General features: G+C 45.3%; 1 protein-coding gene across 5 annotated transcripts in view; it reads right to left on the bottom strand.

Moving 5' to 3' along the window:
* Nucleotides 1-249: 249 nt before the first annotated feature.
* Nucleotides 250-15,562, bottom strand: part of HECTD4 (HECT domain E3 ubiquitin protein ligase 4) — a 77,863-nt gene continuing 62,550 nt past the window's right edge. For all 5 annotated transcript variants that reach the window (XM_055708976.1, XM_027797824.2, XM_055708984.1 and 2 more), the window contains 15 exons: nucleotides 15,119-15,326; nucleotides 14,059-14,282; nucleotides 13,826-13,977; nucleotides 13,511-13,617; nucleotides 12,484-12,607; nucleotides 11,509-11,699; nucleotides 10,736-10,882; nucleotides 9,442-9,561; nucleotides 9,151-9,306; nucleotides 7,151-7,254; nucleotides 5,958-6,179; nucleotides 5,347-5,513; nucleotides 4,698-4,893; nucleotides 3,678-3,900; nucleotides 250-3,241 (listed from right to left, as the gene is read on the bottom strand). In XM_055708976.1, the coding sequence (XP_055564951.1) occupies nucleotides 3,105-3,241; nucleotides 3,678-3,900; nucleotides 4,698-4,893; nucleotides 5,347-5,513; nucleotides 5,958-6,179; nucleotides 7,151-7,254; nucleotides 9,151-9,306; nucleotides 9,442-9,561; nucleotides 10,736-10,882; nucleotides 11,509-11,699; nucleotides 12,484-12,607; nucleotides 13,511-13,617; nucleotides 13,826-13,977; nucleotides 14,059-14,282; nucleotides 15,119-15,326 (2,478 nt within the window). In that variant the 3' untranslated portion in view covers nucleotides 250-3,104. The remainder of the gene's footprint in view (nucleotides 3,242-3,677; nucleotides 3,901-4,697; nucleotides 4,894-5,346; nucleotides 5,514-5,957; nucleotides 6,180-7,150; nucleotides 7,255-9,150; nucleotides 9,307-9,441; nucleotides 9,562-10,735; nucleotides 10,883-11,508; nucleotides 11,700-12,483; nucleotides 12,608-13,510; nucleotides 13,618-13,825; nucleotides 13,978-14,058; nucleotides 14,283-15,118; nucleotides 15,327-15,562) is intronic.

Below are 15,562 nucleotides of genomic sequence, written 5' to 3'. Positions count from 1 at the left end.
CTCAGGCATGAGAAATCCCGTGCTCTCTCCATCAAGAGAGATGTTAGCATTGTGCTTGCTCTCCATTTGGTACAAAATATTTAATTTCTCTGCCAAGTAAATACAAGGGTATTAACCCCCAAAAGCGGGATTCAAAAGCAGACAGTCTGCAGCGTTGTTTCCAGCAGCTCCGTTCCCCTGCACCAGCGCAGCTGCAGCAGCCCAGGAGTTAATTCTTTCCAGCCCCAAAGAAGGACACGATACATCTCAAGGGATGTCAAGAATCTCCTTTATGCAAGTTACACTCCATGGCCAAGAGCACTTAACAGGTTAATGCTGCGAACGGTACTGAGACGGACACACACCAAGCCAGCTCCAGCGTTCTGCCATTGTTTAGTATAATTTTACATTCTGAATGAATAGATAGTTTAAAAAAAAAAAAAAGAAATAATCACAAACCAATCTCTTTGACAAACAAGCCGATTACAGACAATGTCAAGTCATGTAAGTCATGTAAAGCACAAGGAAGTGATGATGATTAGAAAAGCTTTAATTAAAAGGCCATTTGAGCTACAGGCGAACCGCTGCAGCGCTTCCTTTCTAGGGGCATTAAAAAAAACCCAAACAACTGACCAACCAACGCAACAAAAAGCCAGTGCCCTCCCCGCCCCAGCTCCTCCTCTTGCAGGGCTCAGACCATCCCTCCGAGCAAACCAGCCGGTGAAGGGTATTTACCGGTGTGACATTCCTCCAGGATAAGAAGCTTCATTTACACAGCGAGGTGTAAACAGCATCGACTCAAAGTTTGTGTTATTTGTAATCATAAATAATTCATTGTAATAAATATGTATTGAGTAACTTTACAGCACGCCTTTCAGGGCCAAGACGCAGATATGTCCCACTCGGACGTGCTCTCTGGAAGAAGACGGACATTAGCAGCATTTTCTGACTCACAGCCGTACTCCCGGCCTTGGAGAACACCGGCATTCCCAGCTCTCCGGCCCCTGGGAGCAAGTCCACCCAAGGCGCCGAGGCCTTGGAACGGGGGCGTGAAACCCAAACCAAACGCGCCATCCACGGGCCAGGAACAACCCCCAAGCGCATTGCTGGCAGCAACACCAGCGCCACAAACTTCCACCGACCTCCTTCGCGCTTCCCTGTGGCACTTGCCTGGGAACACGCATCCCAGACGGGAACAAAGCGGCTCCCAGCCGCGCCTTCGGCTTAGTTTTCCCCTTGGTCTCCGTCAGCTCCGCGTGTGTTTGCGCTTACTCCGAGTGGTTTCTCAGCTACAGGTACGCTTCTACCAGGAAATGGACAAGACCCAAGAGTAAATATTCTTCTGAATATTCTGTATCCGGCCCTTGGAAAGGGCAATACGCGACAGACGGGTAATAACACAGCTTCCCTAACGGCAGGAGCTGCAGGCTCTGGATGCCAACAACTAGCTCTACAACTGTTGAACACACATTTATTTTTGTTTTTCCCATTCGCTCACAGAACAAGAATATACACACTTGTGTAGGCTTTTCTCTCTTACTCACATTTTATCTTCCAAGTACCACACACTCATCGTTGCCAATATTCACAAGAATATACAATAAATACAGCTTTTTGAATTCCCATGACCACCAACAAGCCAAATCAGTGTATGCCGTCTTCTAAAGTAACACCGAATACCAACCTTAAAGTACAGTCACCCCCTCCCCCGCCACAGACCTTTACATGTGCTCCGCGTGCGCTAAGCACACTGGAAGGAAAAATAACAAGCTTGTAGCTCAGTACCGGCACTTAACTCTCACGTAGTACCGAGCCGCGCAGCGGCGATTTCCCTGTGCTCTCTCCGGTCCTTTCCCACACAGGGAGTTCCTGGTAGTGTCACTTCGAGGCAATGACCGCAGCAATGCCGCGCTTCCGAATGCGCCCGGTGCGGGGCAACCGCTCAGACACCAGTAAAGGAAGCTGCCACGTGGCGACAGGTTGTTCTGAAACCACCCCAGAACGTATTTCACAACATACAAAAGTTAAACTTCAGAGAATTGTTCTCTCTCCATAGTCTGCTATTATCTCTCCGTACAAAATAGAAGCTTTATCTTCAAACAAGTGACTTTGTGCCTCCCCCCCACCTCGTCCTCCTTGCGGGCATCACATCTCCAGGATAATTTGCTCTTCGAAGATCATTTTTGAGTACAAAAAGTGAGTTACAGGTGTTTAACCGCACACCGATTATTCTGAAAGCTTCTTCAGAAATAGGATAGAGTCACAGATTATACATTTGGACTGTGGTATCTTACACCGGACAGAGAGAAGCCATTTTGGTTCTGCTAATATTTTAATTACAATAAATTATTTTGTTACTAAGCAAAGCAGACATTCAAGAACATCTAGGGCGAGAACCCAACTGAATTACGGCCCTTTCACTGTTCTATCAGTTATAAATCTTCCTAATCAAAAGTGTCTAGCTGAAACCCCAAATTAATTGCGGCAGCTACCCGTGTGCTTGCTTATAATTTCAAAAAAAAAAAAAGTTACAAGAAAACGGTGGAAACGTAACCATGCAGTGTGGCAGCCTACCTCCTGCTCCAAAACTCAAGTGCCAGAAATTCCACACGCTCTCTGCCTATGACAGAAGAGGTGCCGCACTCCGCTCCTGCAGGTGCCCCGCAGCGATTCCCTCCCCGCCCCCGATTCTCTCCGTTTTTGTACTCAAAAATGTTTCAGGGGAGAGCGATCCACCAGCCTTCACCTCCGCGCCACCCCCAACTCAGAACGCCCTCGCTGTTGTTGTGTTCGCATGGGTAATATCGTTCTAAATTACAAAATTAGAAATGTACATGTTTAAAGGTTTTTCAAAATTAAATTATACACAAACTGGTCCTTACTAAACTATCCTACAAATATTCCACAAACAAGGCAGCAAAATAACCAGTCCACCACAAAGTCTACAAATACAAAATGTAAGTCTTCCAGTAATTATTGTAACGGGAACAAGAGTTCAGAAAATAAATTAACCTCCAGCTCATCACACAGTGTTACAGGAGGTATTTTTAGGTGAATCGAAGGGTTTCCAGCGTCAGCAGAGTCACAGAACAATCCAGTCACCTCTGGGCATCCCCTTCTCCCGCTCAGCCGCTGAGCGGATCCTCCCGGTAGTGGATGGCGTAGCGGAGCTTTTCCAGCATGATGTCCAGCGAGGAGTACTGAGGAAGTTTGATCATGAACATGCACGTTTCAACGCGGATGTACCGAGAGTCTGGAGAACCTGCGGGGGAAGAAGTGCCAGAGGGGTCTGTGACGCGCCTGCCGCTTCTCACCGGACTGCCCGCCAGCCTTCTGCCCCCGCGCCTCTACCTGCTGAGAAGCACCAAAATAAAATCCCTGCCTGTCACGTCTGGCCTGAACCTGGAGCACTGCCGTGCCTCTCCGGCAGTCCCATCATTTTAAAAGCATTGAGAGAAATACCATGCAAAGCCTCTCAGCGTCTCCAGAGGGCAACGCTTTCCGTTGATTTGAAATTTTAGTTTTACAGGTTTAAAAAGAAGTTCTCTCTTATTTACAGCCACAAGGACCTGCCTCTCTTTCGTCATTCTTTGGGCGTTAAATACACTTTTCATTGTGGGTGGGTGGGAGCTGAAAGCTCAAACCACACTGAGAACAGAATTGGTTTCCTTGGCCTTTGGAGACAGCGGGGAACATACCTGCAGCTCCGTCGGGGGGTGCGATTTTCATGGGGTACGGCGGGACGTGGGCAGTGTCGGGACCCCCGTCTTTGCACGGGCACGTGAAGGGGATTCGCTCCTGGTTACAGGCGAACTTGATGAACTTGCAGAGCTCCTCCTGAGTGAACATCTCCAGCGCGCTCCAGAAAAACTCAATGTGCTGATCAGTCTCCATCAAGCCCACCTGGTACATGGTGTGTGCCTAAGGGAAGAAAAAGCAGAATGTCCACGGCTGCTTTCTTCTCCCGTCGCAAATCTTCCCCCCTTAGACCGTAAGAGGACAGAAGGGGAGGGGACCTACACCTCTCCCCCCGTTCTCCTGCCTTTCCCAAGTCATGAGGAACTCCAGCCGCAGCAGAGTGCCGATATACGCAGGTTTGAATCTTTTTAGCCCATCAGCTTCTGTAACGGGCTCGTTCCAGCGCGTTCCCCGGCAGCACAGGGAATGCCCAGCCCTGTTTTGTTTGAGACGCAGGACCGGGGCACTTCAGTGCTGCTGCTGTTCAAGGAACGCACAAAACCACGGTAACGCCCACAGCTGAGAATATTCTACAACTTCTGGCACAAAAGAACAGTTCTTTTTATGGCATAATTCTTATGGTAATGATATGAAAGCATTTAGGATGAGAAGGTGGCTGTTACAGATTAATTTTAGGTTTTCAGAAACTACCTGCAATTCAAAGTAAGGGCGACGGCTCTTTCAGCCCTTAGCTTAAGTGGCAAATATCGAATAGAGATCGATTAACACAGAGATAGATTTAAAACTGGATGGTAAAAGGTAAATCCATTACTCCTCTCTAGAAGTCGTCCCACTCCTATTATTTCCTGAATCCAGTGAAATCTTACAACACTTCCTGGGGGGCAAAGGGGGGTGCCCAAGTACTTGCACATGGAAGTCCTGGCGATATTGCAAGGGGGAAGAGTCTTCCCAGCGCCTTCCCCATGGGAGGGCCCCATCCCCTCCCTGTGTCAGACAGGTGGGTTTGCAGTTCTCTGCACCTTGAGGAACTCCAGGTTAATGTAGGGAAGCCCGCACGTCCTCAGCTCCATCTCTAGAGGGGTCAGCGTAGTCAGGAGCTGCAGGGGAATGATGGACCCAAGGCCAGCACGCACTGCAGTCATGCACTCCGGCGTCTGCAGCTCACGCATCCTCAAGCTGCGGATCGCTGTCGCGTACACGTCCTTGTTCTCCCACCTGCAAGGGCAGCGATCCAGGACAAAAAGGAGAGCGCGTAAGAGCCCTCGTGCCCTGTCCCACACCGCCACATACAGAAGGGCTTTACGGGGAGATTCTGCTTCTGAGTAAGCAGGAGGGAGCATTAAGCCCTTTTTTTCCCCGATGCTTCCCAATTTACTTCCCCTGTGCCCAGCCTCCTCCCCTCCCCTCAGCCCGGCCCGTTTCTCACCAGCCTCACAAGGGCTCTGCTGCAGCCCGCAGGCAGCTGACAAGCACCACGCCGCACCAAACAAAAGGCACTAAATAGCACCAGTGATTCTGCCAACAAATGTCAAGCTTTCCCAGATTGTTCCAGCCTTCAGCTTGTTACAAAACTATCTCTGGAGAGCCTGCTGCTTGGAAAACTCTTCCAGAAATGCTTCTTTCCCATGTAGCCCAGTGCCAGGGCCTGCCCGGGCAGCTGTTACTTACCCCACTGGAATGTGCCTGCCCCTGGGACAAAGCTCCACTTCTTCCCCGGTCATGGTCAGGTAGGTGAACTTGCAGCACGGCTTGTTCGGGCAGTCAGGGCTCTCTGTCGCCAGGTGCTGAGAAGCAATTTCTGCACACAGAGCTTCCAGTTCTGTCTCGTCATTGATCTGTCACCAAACACAAGGCTCGTACCTGGCGGCCGGCACGTCGTGCCGCGTTACGCTTGTGACACCTTTACGGCACCACCACACCGTGCCAAGCGCCCCCGTTCTATCCCCTGCAGACAGCACGGGCAGTGGAAGCCAGTAACGGCTCTGGTGGGTTCTTTTCTGGTTTAGCACTGTCACGTTCCAGGAATCGTTTCAGAAACCTGAATTCCACTGTGCCTGGCAGCAGAGGAGACCGAGCAGCTTTTCCAGCCATCAGCAGGTAAAACCCTGCACCCAAAATGAGTCAAACCACTTCACGACCCCGCTCAGATGAAAACCACCTGCCGGCTGTGGAGCCAACCACTACCATTTGGGGCAGCCGGGAAAGTCACCTGCTACTACAACAACGGGCTTCTGAAGGAAACCCTGAAAAACAGAGGGAAGAGAAAGAAAGTTACTTACATTTTCAAATTTTTTGACATAGTTGTAGGTGAGGATGTCAGCTTCCTGGAGATCTATGTCAGGATCCAGTGGCTCTCCTACCAGGGTCTTCCAAAAGGAGGGCAGGAGGTCAAGTGGCAGAGGAACATCTGCTCGAATTGCGATACCCAAGAGCTGCCCAAAGAAATGGAATAACTGCTCCTCTGCGTAGGTTATAGGGCTGGGCGTCAAAATGTACTTCCCCTTTAGAAAAAAAAAAAGAACAGAGCACACAACTCAGTGTTTAATGACCGATGCATACCCTGCAGGGCCATAAGTCAACAGGCTTGTGAAAAAAATGATTTGAACACGGTGAATACTGTTTAGATGGCTACAACAGGATTTACTTAAGCATGGCACGGAGCCTGTATACATTATACTGCGATATTACAGCACATTATCTTAACAGTTAATGATTGAAAGCAATATAACACCGGTTTCCCTGAGAGCCCCGCTTTTAAAAGCTCTCTTAATCAGCATTTACAGGACTTGGCTGTATTTGTATTGTCCATTCAACATCTCAGACGTTCAGTTGCGGGAGCTTTCTGAAATACAGTGTGGATACGCAAGGCCAGGTTTGCCGTGTAGTTGGTCGTAAGTTGAGGGACACGTCCTGTTTTCCTGCCTTGTGAATATTCCTAGGAAGGAACTGTAGCTCAGCTACCGTAAATTCTTTGGGCCATAAGCTTTACCTTGTTTCTACAATACATCTACTGCACAAAATAGGAGGGCAGTAAATACACATTAAATAGCACAGATGGAGTGTCGTCTTCTACTAGCAATGTGATTGACTTTCCTGGGGACATTCCTGGAGTAATACCAGCAGAAGGTGACTTCATTACCTTGGCACCGACAACCTCTCAATCAGACAACTGAACCAGATTCACTCTAAGGAAGCTTTGACCAGGAGTCTTAATTTTGCTGCGTTCTGCGGTCCCGACTACTTGGCTGCTTCCTCAAGTACCTGCAGCACCATGTGAAGCGCAGCAGGGATTCCTCAGCAGGCATTTTCAGTTCCATCAGGCACCTGAGACCTGCCCGGTTAGACGTGCTAACTGGGGCCACTGATCTGCGGCTTCTCTCTGTATCACTAACTGAACATGTTCTACTCCTGTTCAAACACACGCATTCAAAAAGAGAAAAGCAACTTCATTCCTTGCGTTGAGATATCACACCTTATTCTTATTGACCGCAGAGCTTGGGCACAACAGGAGAAGGGAGAGCGAGGAGCTCTGTAACTCCTTACACACTTGCCAAAGGAAGTGACGGAAAGATCCACCTGAAAGAGAGAAGCAAAATCATGAAATGCCCCCTGAGGCTTGTCACCACTGCCTTCTAATCCAGAATTTGCCGTTCTCCTTGAAACAGCGTTTCACGCCTTCGGTTACACACTCAACCTCTCTGACTGCACAGATGTGCAGCTTAAACCAGGGTGGGGTAGATGCCAGCCACGCCAGCTTGCTATTCATGTGCGAGTCCACATTTAAATAGTGTAATTACATGCAAAAAATATTCACTGAATTGCTTCCTGCTGAATTCTTAAATGCTGCTTTGTCTTCCAGCACACTACGGGTAAGACTAGCACAAACATTTGTTACACCAGTTGGCCTGCAAATGGAATTCGTTACTTGATTAGAAGATGAATGGTGCTGTCTTCATACCAATGGAGCGTTTCCACAGCTAAAAGCAGTGAGGCCACGCATCAGAAATCATTACAGACGCTGAGCTGGGGCCGTAACATTTCTCTCTCTACAGATACTGTCAATAACCACCTCAGACCTTAAAAAGAAAAAAATTCCCCTTGAGAGAAGGCATCAAGGAGCTAATAGGTGCACACTGACATTTCCTTTTATGCAATGTGATAGATGACACTAGTTGGCAATATTAGAAGTGCATTTGGGGCTTTTCCTCCCTAACTCCATATACCCCCACGAATTTCCAAAAAGGACCTACTACAGGCAGTATGCAGAGACTGCATGAATTTAGATAGCAGCGATCAATTTTCTTCTTTGCCACACCGTCGATACTTGCCTTGATGCCCCATCAATTATTCAACAGATCTGCAAAGCAACATTTTCTCAGCTCTTGCTTAAATCAAGTCTCTTCCTGGAGTACAGGCAACCCATATCACATCCAAGGGAGCCAGCACCCCCAAAGAAAGTCAGTATCCAGAAAGGGCTGGGAAGCATCCACGTAAAGAAGGTCTTAGAAAATAAAGCCTCACAAATTAAAATATAGCATCAAGAGAAGAGAAGGCATAATAATCTTGTTTAATACAGTGAGATTATTGCTCAACACTTTCTGTTGAGAAGCAGTACTCCTATGTCATGAGGAGTGTCTCTGTACTGGTTAGGTAAAACTAGGACAGTTAATTGTTTGTTCTTTTAACCCACCACGTTAAAATTATGAAAACCATTACAAGAAATACTGCACATCATCTCACAAAAATGAGACACATGCAAATTTAATACCGTTTACTGCAAAAATTAAGGACCGCTTTTAAAGCAACAAAACCCTTACTGGACTCACTGTCTCTTCAGCTTGGCTGAGACAAGCTGAAGTTCGTACTTCTGATGCCAAGTTGAAAACAATCCTCAAAACCACCTCGCCTGGGTACAACCATTTTTGGTTGTTAACGCTTGCGTATTCCTTGACAGCTAAGTTTGGCAATGTATCCTACACTAGTACTGAATGGTGTCTTAAAATATTGGCTATACAATCTCACATCACTTCAACAACAAAAACCACAGCAGCATTATCCGGCTCATTACTAACAACAGAGTACTTAAAAAATAATCTTTGTTACCAGCACAGTCTGGGTTTACCACAGCTGAGCACCAAAGCAACCTAAAGAGATACTCTTACTAAAAGCTCTCCCCATGCTTCAAACCACTTATTATTACTTTATTTACTTGCTCCAGTTAGCAAAGTCACACGCCCAGGCACACATGATTCCTGCTGTATTAGCTAAAATAGGAAAATTAACCATCTGGCTTGCTTCATTCCTGGAAGCTTCATTCTTTTCCATCTGCAAAACGACAACCACCACAAAGGTCACAGTGCTCCTGCGAGTTAACGTGAGCCCCATTCTCGTGAAAACTTGAATTTCACCTGGAGTAAGTTCTCATGACTGTACCCCGTGTCACCCACGCCGGTAACTGCAATCCCAACTTACTTGTTCCATGAACCTCCTCCCCTGTGAACCGAATGTTGAAAGCGTATGTAGGGTCTCCACCGCTGGCGAGTTTCACACAGAGCTGCGAGGATGGCACACAGGCCAGCTGTCTTGCTGCCTGACAGAAATAGGAGTTTTCTGAAGAACGGATCTCCCCTATTTAAAAACAAGAGGGAAAAAAAAATATCCCCATAGTATTTTGCATTAGTAAGCATCTGAGCCTGGTTAGAACAGATCCAGCTTGTTGCAAGGGATTAAAATGGATTTTAGAAGGATAAATGTTTTCCCTACCTCCAACGATTTCCAAGGGATCCAGGGTGATTTCTGGGGCTGCATGATCAGCAGTTCTTTGGACAGTGGCATTCAGCACTCTGTTCATCACAGTTACTTTTGTGTCATAGAAGATTAAACCTGAAGAAACACATTTCAATATAGTTAATCTGTCCTTCTACATTCTTATTTTCTGAAATTCTCTAATGAGCAGTGGTAAAATCATAATTTCACCTTCATTAGGTAGGTAAGACACAGCTAATCCACTTTTTTCTTTTTGAAGTACTTGTTACTAATGTGTACTGGAAGAAGTGAGTTGGGTTAGAACGCTGATGAACGCAATTCCAGTGTTATATAAATAGATCCTAGCAACTCCACCAGAATCTCTGCAAATCAGAAACACCTTGCCAAATAGCTTTCAGAAATCTGAGGTGTTTTGACAGTAATGCTAAAGGCAAGAAAACATGATAAAAAATAGGGCTGTCACATTGCACCAGAAATACGGGCTCTATAAAGATAAATCTCTGAACATTCCTCACTTCCCCATATTGGGTTTACAAGTATTTTTCCTAGTTGGGCCAATATTAAAACCTACTTACACACACTGGGACCTTTGGTGGATTCTGTATCTTCTTCAGAAGAAAACAAGTTTGAGACATGTAATGACCTAAATCTTGGGTTTGTTTGCTGTCTAATGAAGGCGTGTAAATGCCGATTTTAAATGCTGATGCACGGTAAGTATTTTCTTGATCTCTCTTATTCTACAACTAGAAGTGTAGAATACACTCTAGTGTATTCTAGAAGTGTAGAATCCTCGACAACGAGGATGCCAACGTGTCCTGGGACTTTCACCTGATCTGCTGCTTGTTGACTAACAAAGAATTTTAATTTATGGATACCCCCAAGAAGATAAAGGCACATTTGAAAGCCACCTGCAAACAGAAGATGGGCCAGCTCCCTCCACAGTCAAGAAAGGTGCACAGCATCTTTTAACTACTTGCAAGAATAATCCCCCTCACCCTTAAAAACAAACCAACAACAAGGAAAAACTCCCACACTGAGAAGCAGCCTTGGGTTAATGCTGGTTTTGGCTGTCACCTCAGACCGTGTGCCAGCTTATCAGGCTGAGAATGAAGCCAATAAGCCTTTCTTAGCGCACCGAGCCACTCACTAACTCGCTTTCCCTCTCCCCTCCATGTTCTCTTTCTGTCACATGTATACACATATTAATATCTTTGACAAAATGTATTACAAAATGTCATGTGGTGCATAGCACACCCTTTCAGGGCACAACCACATTCCTCCAGAAACTGACCTTTGGCCTCCTGCAGCAGCGCAGCAATGCTACTAGCATACATCTCAGTCTGCCGAAGCTCCACCAGTGGCAAGAAAAACGTCTCCAACGTTGTATTGAGAGACTGAAGCAGTGCAAACCGTAGGCGTAGGCTTTCAACGGGAACATCTGTGGTGGGAAACCTCCAGTCAGAGAGATAAATCCCTATCTACTGCCAAGTCCACCTTCCTAGTGCATTCAGTCCAGGAGACACACAAGCTGCCTTCTAAATCAGCCATTCCTGATCCCTGTGCATCAACAAGAGGGCCCAAGATGCAAGAACAGCCTTAATCTGTGATGTTCCTTCCTGGATCTCGAGTCTCTGGGTGTCCGAGCCCAGTATCTTTCATCATCACTGTATTTGCATTATCTGGAGACCCTCTTCAAGGAATTTAGAGCTTCGAACACATTTTAGGCAACTGAAGTCTGCCTAGGACCAGAATCGAAATTCAACCTTCCCCCTGCAAGCCAAACTCACCAGATGCCTCCCTGCTCCAGCCTCATGTAGGAGGTACACTCAGAGAGCAGGGAACAGTTGCAGCGCACTTCTTACAACGCTGCCAAAGGCACCGCGGTGCTCAAGCCCACCCAAGGAGGGAGGAGACCTACACTCAGTGCTCCCCCCAACCCACAGAGGTTCCAATCTGCAACTTCTAAAGGAACGTCCCAACTACCTAGGCGACAGCCAGGGTGTTCAGGAGCACCACCCAGCTCCTCCACTGAAGAAAGTCTTTACGCAAACAATCTGTACATACTCAACAGACAGGAAATTCTGGGATCTGCTGCATCAGCTGGATCCAAATAAACTTCATGAGGATGGAGTCGTGCTGGTGTAATTGCAAGGTGACGACAAAGCCTGTTAATATACTGGACAAGAGCTACATCCATTTCCAGTGTCCATTTCCGGGATGCTTTTTGAGCATGTCGTGCATCAATGCAGGCACACCTGAAACGTAAAAGGCGTAAGACCTGTTGAAACTTAAGCGCAATGCTGCTTACTAAGAGCATGTTGAGCACAACTCCAGGTAGCTTGTTCCACTTCTTTCCCCCTTTTTTAAGCAGAGCTGTTTCATTGCAAAAAATCCAGTTTGAGAAGAACTGATTTATCATCTACCTTGCCTCACTGTTATTAAATAATAAGAAAAAAAGGAACTGCCGATTAAGCTTGCTTACTGCACTGTCTTCCTTACGCCCTGAAGCAGATATAGGGGTAGGGGATGTGGCAACTGGTTTGTGGCTTGACACAGGGAGATAAGGAAGATTCATTTAGCAGACTTTCTTCCTGTACAATACTAACAAGGAAGTAACCATTCCCTCTACTACTGAGCCAGTAACAACACTGCCAGTTTAAACAATTAGCCAGTGCACAGAATAGAAAGCTCTTGTGGAAGGAAGCCAGAGACAGCCAGACGGATGGACAACTCTTATCAGGCCAACTTATTATACAGTTTGGAAGCCATAAAGGACAGTATGGCACATGATTTTGTCAGCTATGTTGTGTACATGGAAGTCAGGAACCTGCATTTTGACAGCACAGTGACTCTTTAAAGCACGTTTTAATAAAATAACCAAGAACTTTCTCTACAGGCCTCACAGCCACGGGTAGAAGCTTGCATGTTACTAACACATTGGTTAAAGCAACTTGGAGCAGAAACACTTAGGATCCAGTTTTTTTTAAAGTGAGCACAATCCATCAGCATCACCTTTACAAAAAGATTTGATAAATTTACCTTTCAAAATGCAGATCATATCCACAGGACAGAATAGCTCTCCACACACTACGGATATCCTGTTTAGATCGGTCAACCACAAATCTGTGAAATCCATCCAGTGTCAAATACTTCTCCTCAGGAACTGACAGCAAAGATATGACCACCAAATAGTTAATGACTTACTCTAAAGTCTACGTACCACACAGCAAAATGTCAGTGTATGAGGTGGCTACCCGCCAGCTTTCTCCTGGTCCTACCCATCCCACCACGACTCGTTTCTCAAGTAGTTCTAAACATCATATTCTCTAGGTCCAATCTGGCTTTCAGTAAACGGCACTCATTCTTTCCTCTAAAGGACACAAACCCCACAGCTGTCCCCTGGCATAGTTTCACCAAATGTGTCTGAGCAGGTATCAAAGATCTGCAGGTGGCTGAAAGCTGGAATTCTCCTCTTCTGAACTAACCTGGCGTTTCCTACAGTGAAAAGCAGAGTCCAAGTCCCTGTCTAGTTACTCTTCCACCTGACTAGAGAAAGAAATATCAACAAGACCCTTGTCTAACCAACCCCTGTCGTGGCATGGCTGTGCCGTCTCCTCCATGGGTAGAGTAGTTATAAGGCATCTGTAGCTTTGTCCAATTTTCCTCTTACATAGGAAAATTAAGAAGTGACAAGCTGAAAAATACAATTTAAAACCATCTAGTTCAAGCCCACAGTATTCTAAGTCCCCACTGTATGAAAAAAGCCTTGAAACTATACCTCTTAAGAAGTCAGTTCTCTACCCAGTGTATTCACATGGCTTATGCACACTGTTGCACAAATTACACGAGCGTGGTTTGTTCTCACTTACATTGATGACTCCAGATTTATAGATATACAAATACAAGTAGCTTTTAAAATCACTATTTAAAAAAAATTAAGTTATCCTCATTAAAAACAAAGACAAACCAATTGATCATGACATCATATAAGCATGCCAATACAAAAAAAAAAGCGCATTTCTTTTCTGTGATACAGTACTTCAGAAACATTCTATACTGCTACTACCTTCCTGCTTCTTGGTGGGAGACTTTTCAGGGTCCTTCTCTTCAGGTTTGCTCTTTTCAGGAGATTTTGGCTTTACAGTAGGTTTCTTCTCACTTAAGGCTGTTCGGCTAAGGGATAAAGTATGTGTTAGGATGCAGGTTTTCTTTTGTTTCTTCAAGAAACCAAAACATTCCTTGAAGGTCTTCTATAATCTCAAAATTGCATTTTCTCCTCCCAATCAGTACATGGAAATACAGAGGGAGGGAGAATAAAAATCTGGATTCCTGAAGAGAAAAATCAAATGTTTTGCAGCTGTCAAAAGGTGAAGACACCAACCTGACACTGTTGAGCATGGACTTTTCCTTTGTAGGTGGTTTAGTAACTGGGCGCTTGGTGCTCACAACTTTCACTGGATGCTGTTCTTTGCCCGCCTTGTTGTACTTGCTCTTGTCAAATTTCGGCTTGGGCACACCATACTTCCTTAAAATCTTCCAACATAAGAAGCGAATAATTACCCAGTGCTTTCAAGTTACACAAAATGATGCTGAAAATAGTTTTCAAAGCACTACCTGAGTAAGCTGGTCCTCTAACACCTTCTTTGGAGGACGGACGTTTGTGAAGAACACATGAAGGAGGTTTCCAGGAGTTTGAGAATTTATCTGCTCTTTACTAAGATACATATCAGCAACCTTAATGGGTTTCGCTGGAGTGAGGCTCAGCATTTGCTCAGAATGGACACAGCTTTTAAATATTTCTGTGAGGACTTCCCGAGCACCTGGGACCAATTTCTCACCTAATTAAAAAAAACCAAAACCCAATACAGTACAAAATACCACGATTTGAAACATGAAAAGACATCCTGGATCCAGCTGAAGCGTTGCATCACAGGCCACGTGCTCCAAGACAGAAAATCACTTAGAAGAATTCTACTAGCAGACCTGACCTTTCTGCATTCTAATACCCCATTTATGAGAGAGATTTAAATTGAATGTTTTCTCCTATTTTGGCCATATATTGTGATTATTGTTTCAGTGACTGCACTGGTAATGAAAAAGGTAGATTATTTATGATACTAGTACAAAAATTACATTGTGTAGGTACGCATCGACACCTATCAATTCAACTGAACTTCCTCCAAGTATTATCCTCCCCAGTGCCCTGACTGAGGATTCTGGCCCATTCTAGGTGTATTAGGGTCTGTATAGCTTTCACCTTGTTTGAGAATATAAATTACTAACTGCTCCACTCGAACAGTTTCTACTCTAAAAATTACACCGTGTCTTAACAGTGGTGAAGCAGCTATCTTCATAAAAACAAAAGTCACTAAGAACGTCAGTAGTTTCTTGGGATGGTGGCGAGTTTTTTGTGGGGGTTTGTGGTTTTGAGCTTTTTTGACCGTTTCATTAACTGTGAGCTAACAGCAGTTAAGCAATGTTCAGATTATTAATAGCTGCTTGCCAACTGATGAGAGGGAGTAAACTTGTTTTGGAATCACCCCCACTAGCAGTTGTCCATCACCCATCAGTAAGTCATGTTAAATTTACCCCAGCAAGGAAAATCTGACCCCTGTATGTCCCCCCAAAAATGCACAGTACCAGCGAGATATTTGCCAATATGAAAACCACATACCTTTTATTGACTTATCATTGAAATAATCTTCTAGTGCTGGGCTCCCTTGTGTGTCAAATAAACTCTGATTTACAGTAGAAACAGTTAAAATCTCTTCAGTTGACATTTCCATCAGTTCATCTTCACCATCCAGACTTGACAAACCAATGAGGTCACTACTATTAAACAGACTGGCTCGGATTTTCTCTATTTTAGCTCTTGACCTTATCTGTACAAACAGAGAAATTAGTTAACAGGAATTCTGACAAAACAAATTAACTTCCATTTATTATGAATTTGGGTCTTAAGCTTTCTCCCCTCCCCACGTAGATAATCACTGTTGCATCTCTTCCAGCATTCTTCTGTTTCAATAATTTGATACCAGAATTCAGGTTCAGCCTAGAAAACATCCCTTCTAAGAACATCTGGCCACTGAAATCACCATGCTGTGAGTTAATCAGGAAC

Source organism: Falco cherrug, chromosome 1, assembly GCF_023634085.1.
Source record: "Falco cherrug isolate bFalChe1 chromosome 1, bFalChe1.pri, whole genome shotgun sequence".
In the NCBI taxonomy this organism is placed as follows: Eukaryota; Metazoa; Chordata; class Aves; order Falconiformes; family Falconidae; genus Falco; species Falco cherrug.
This window is presented reverse-complemented; position numbering and strand designations above follow the sequence as displayed.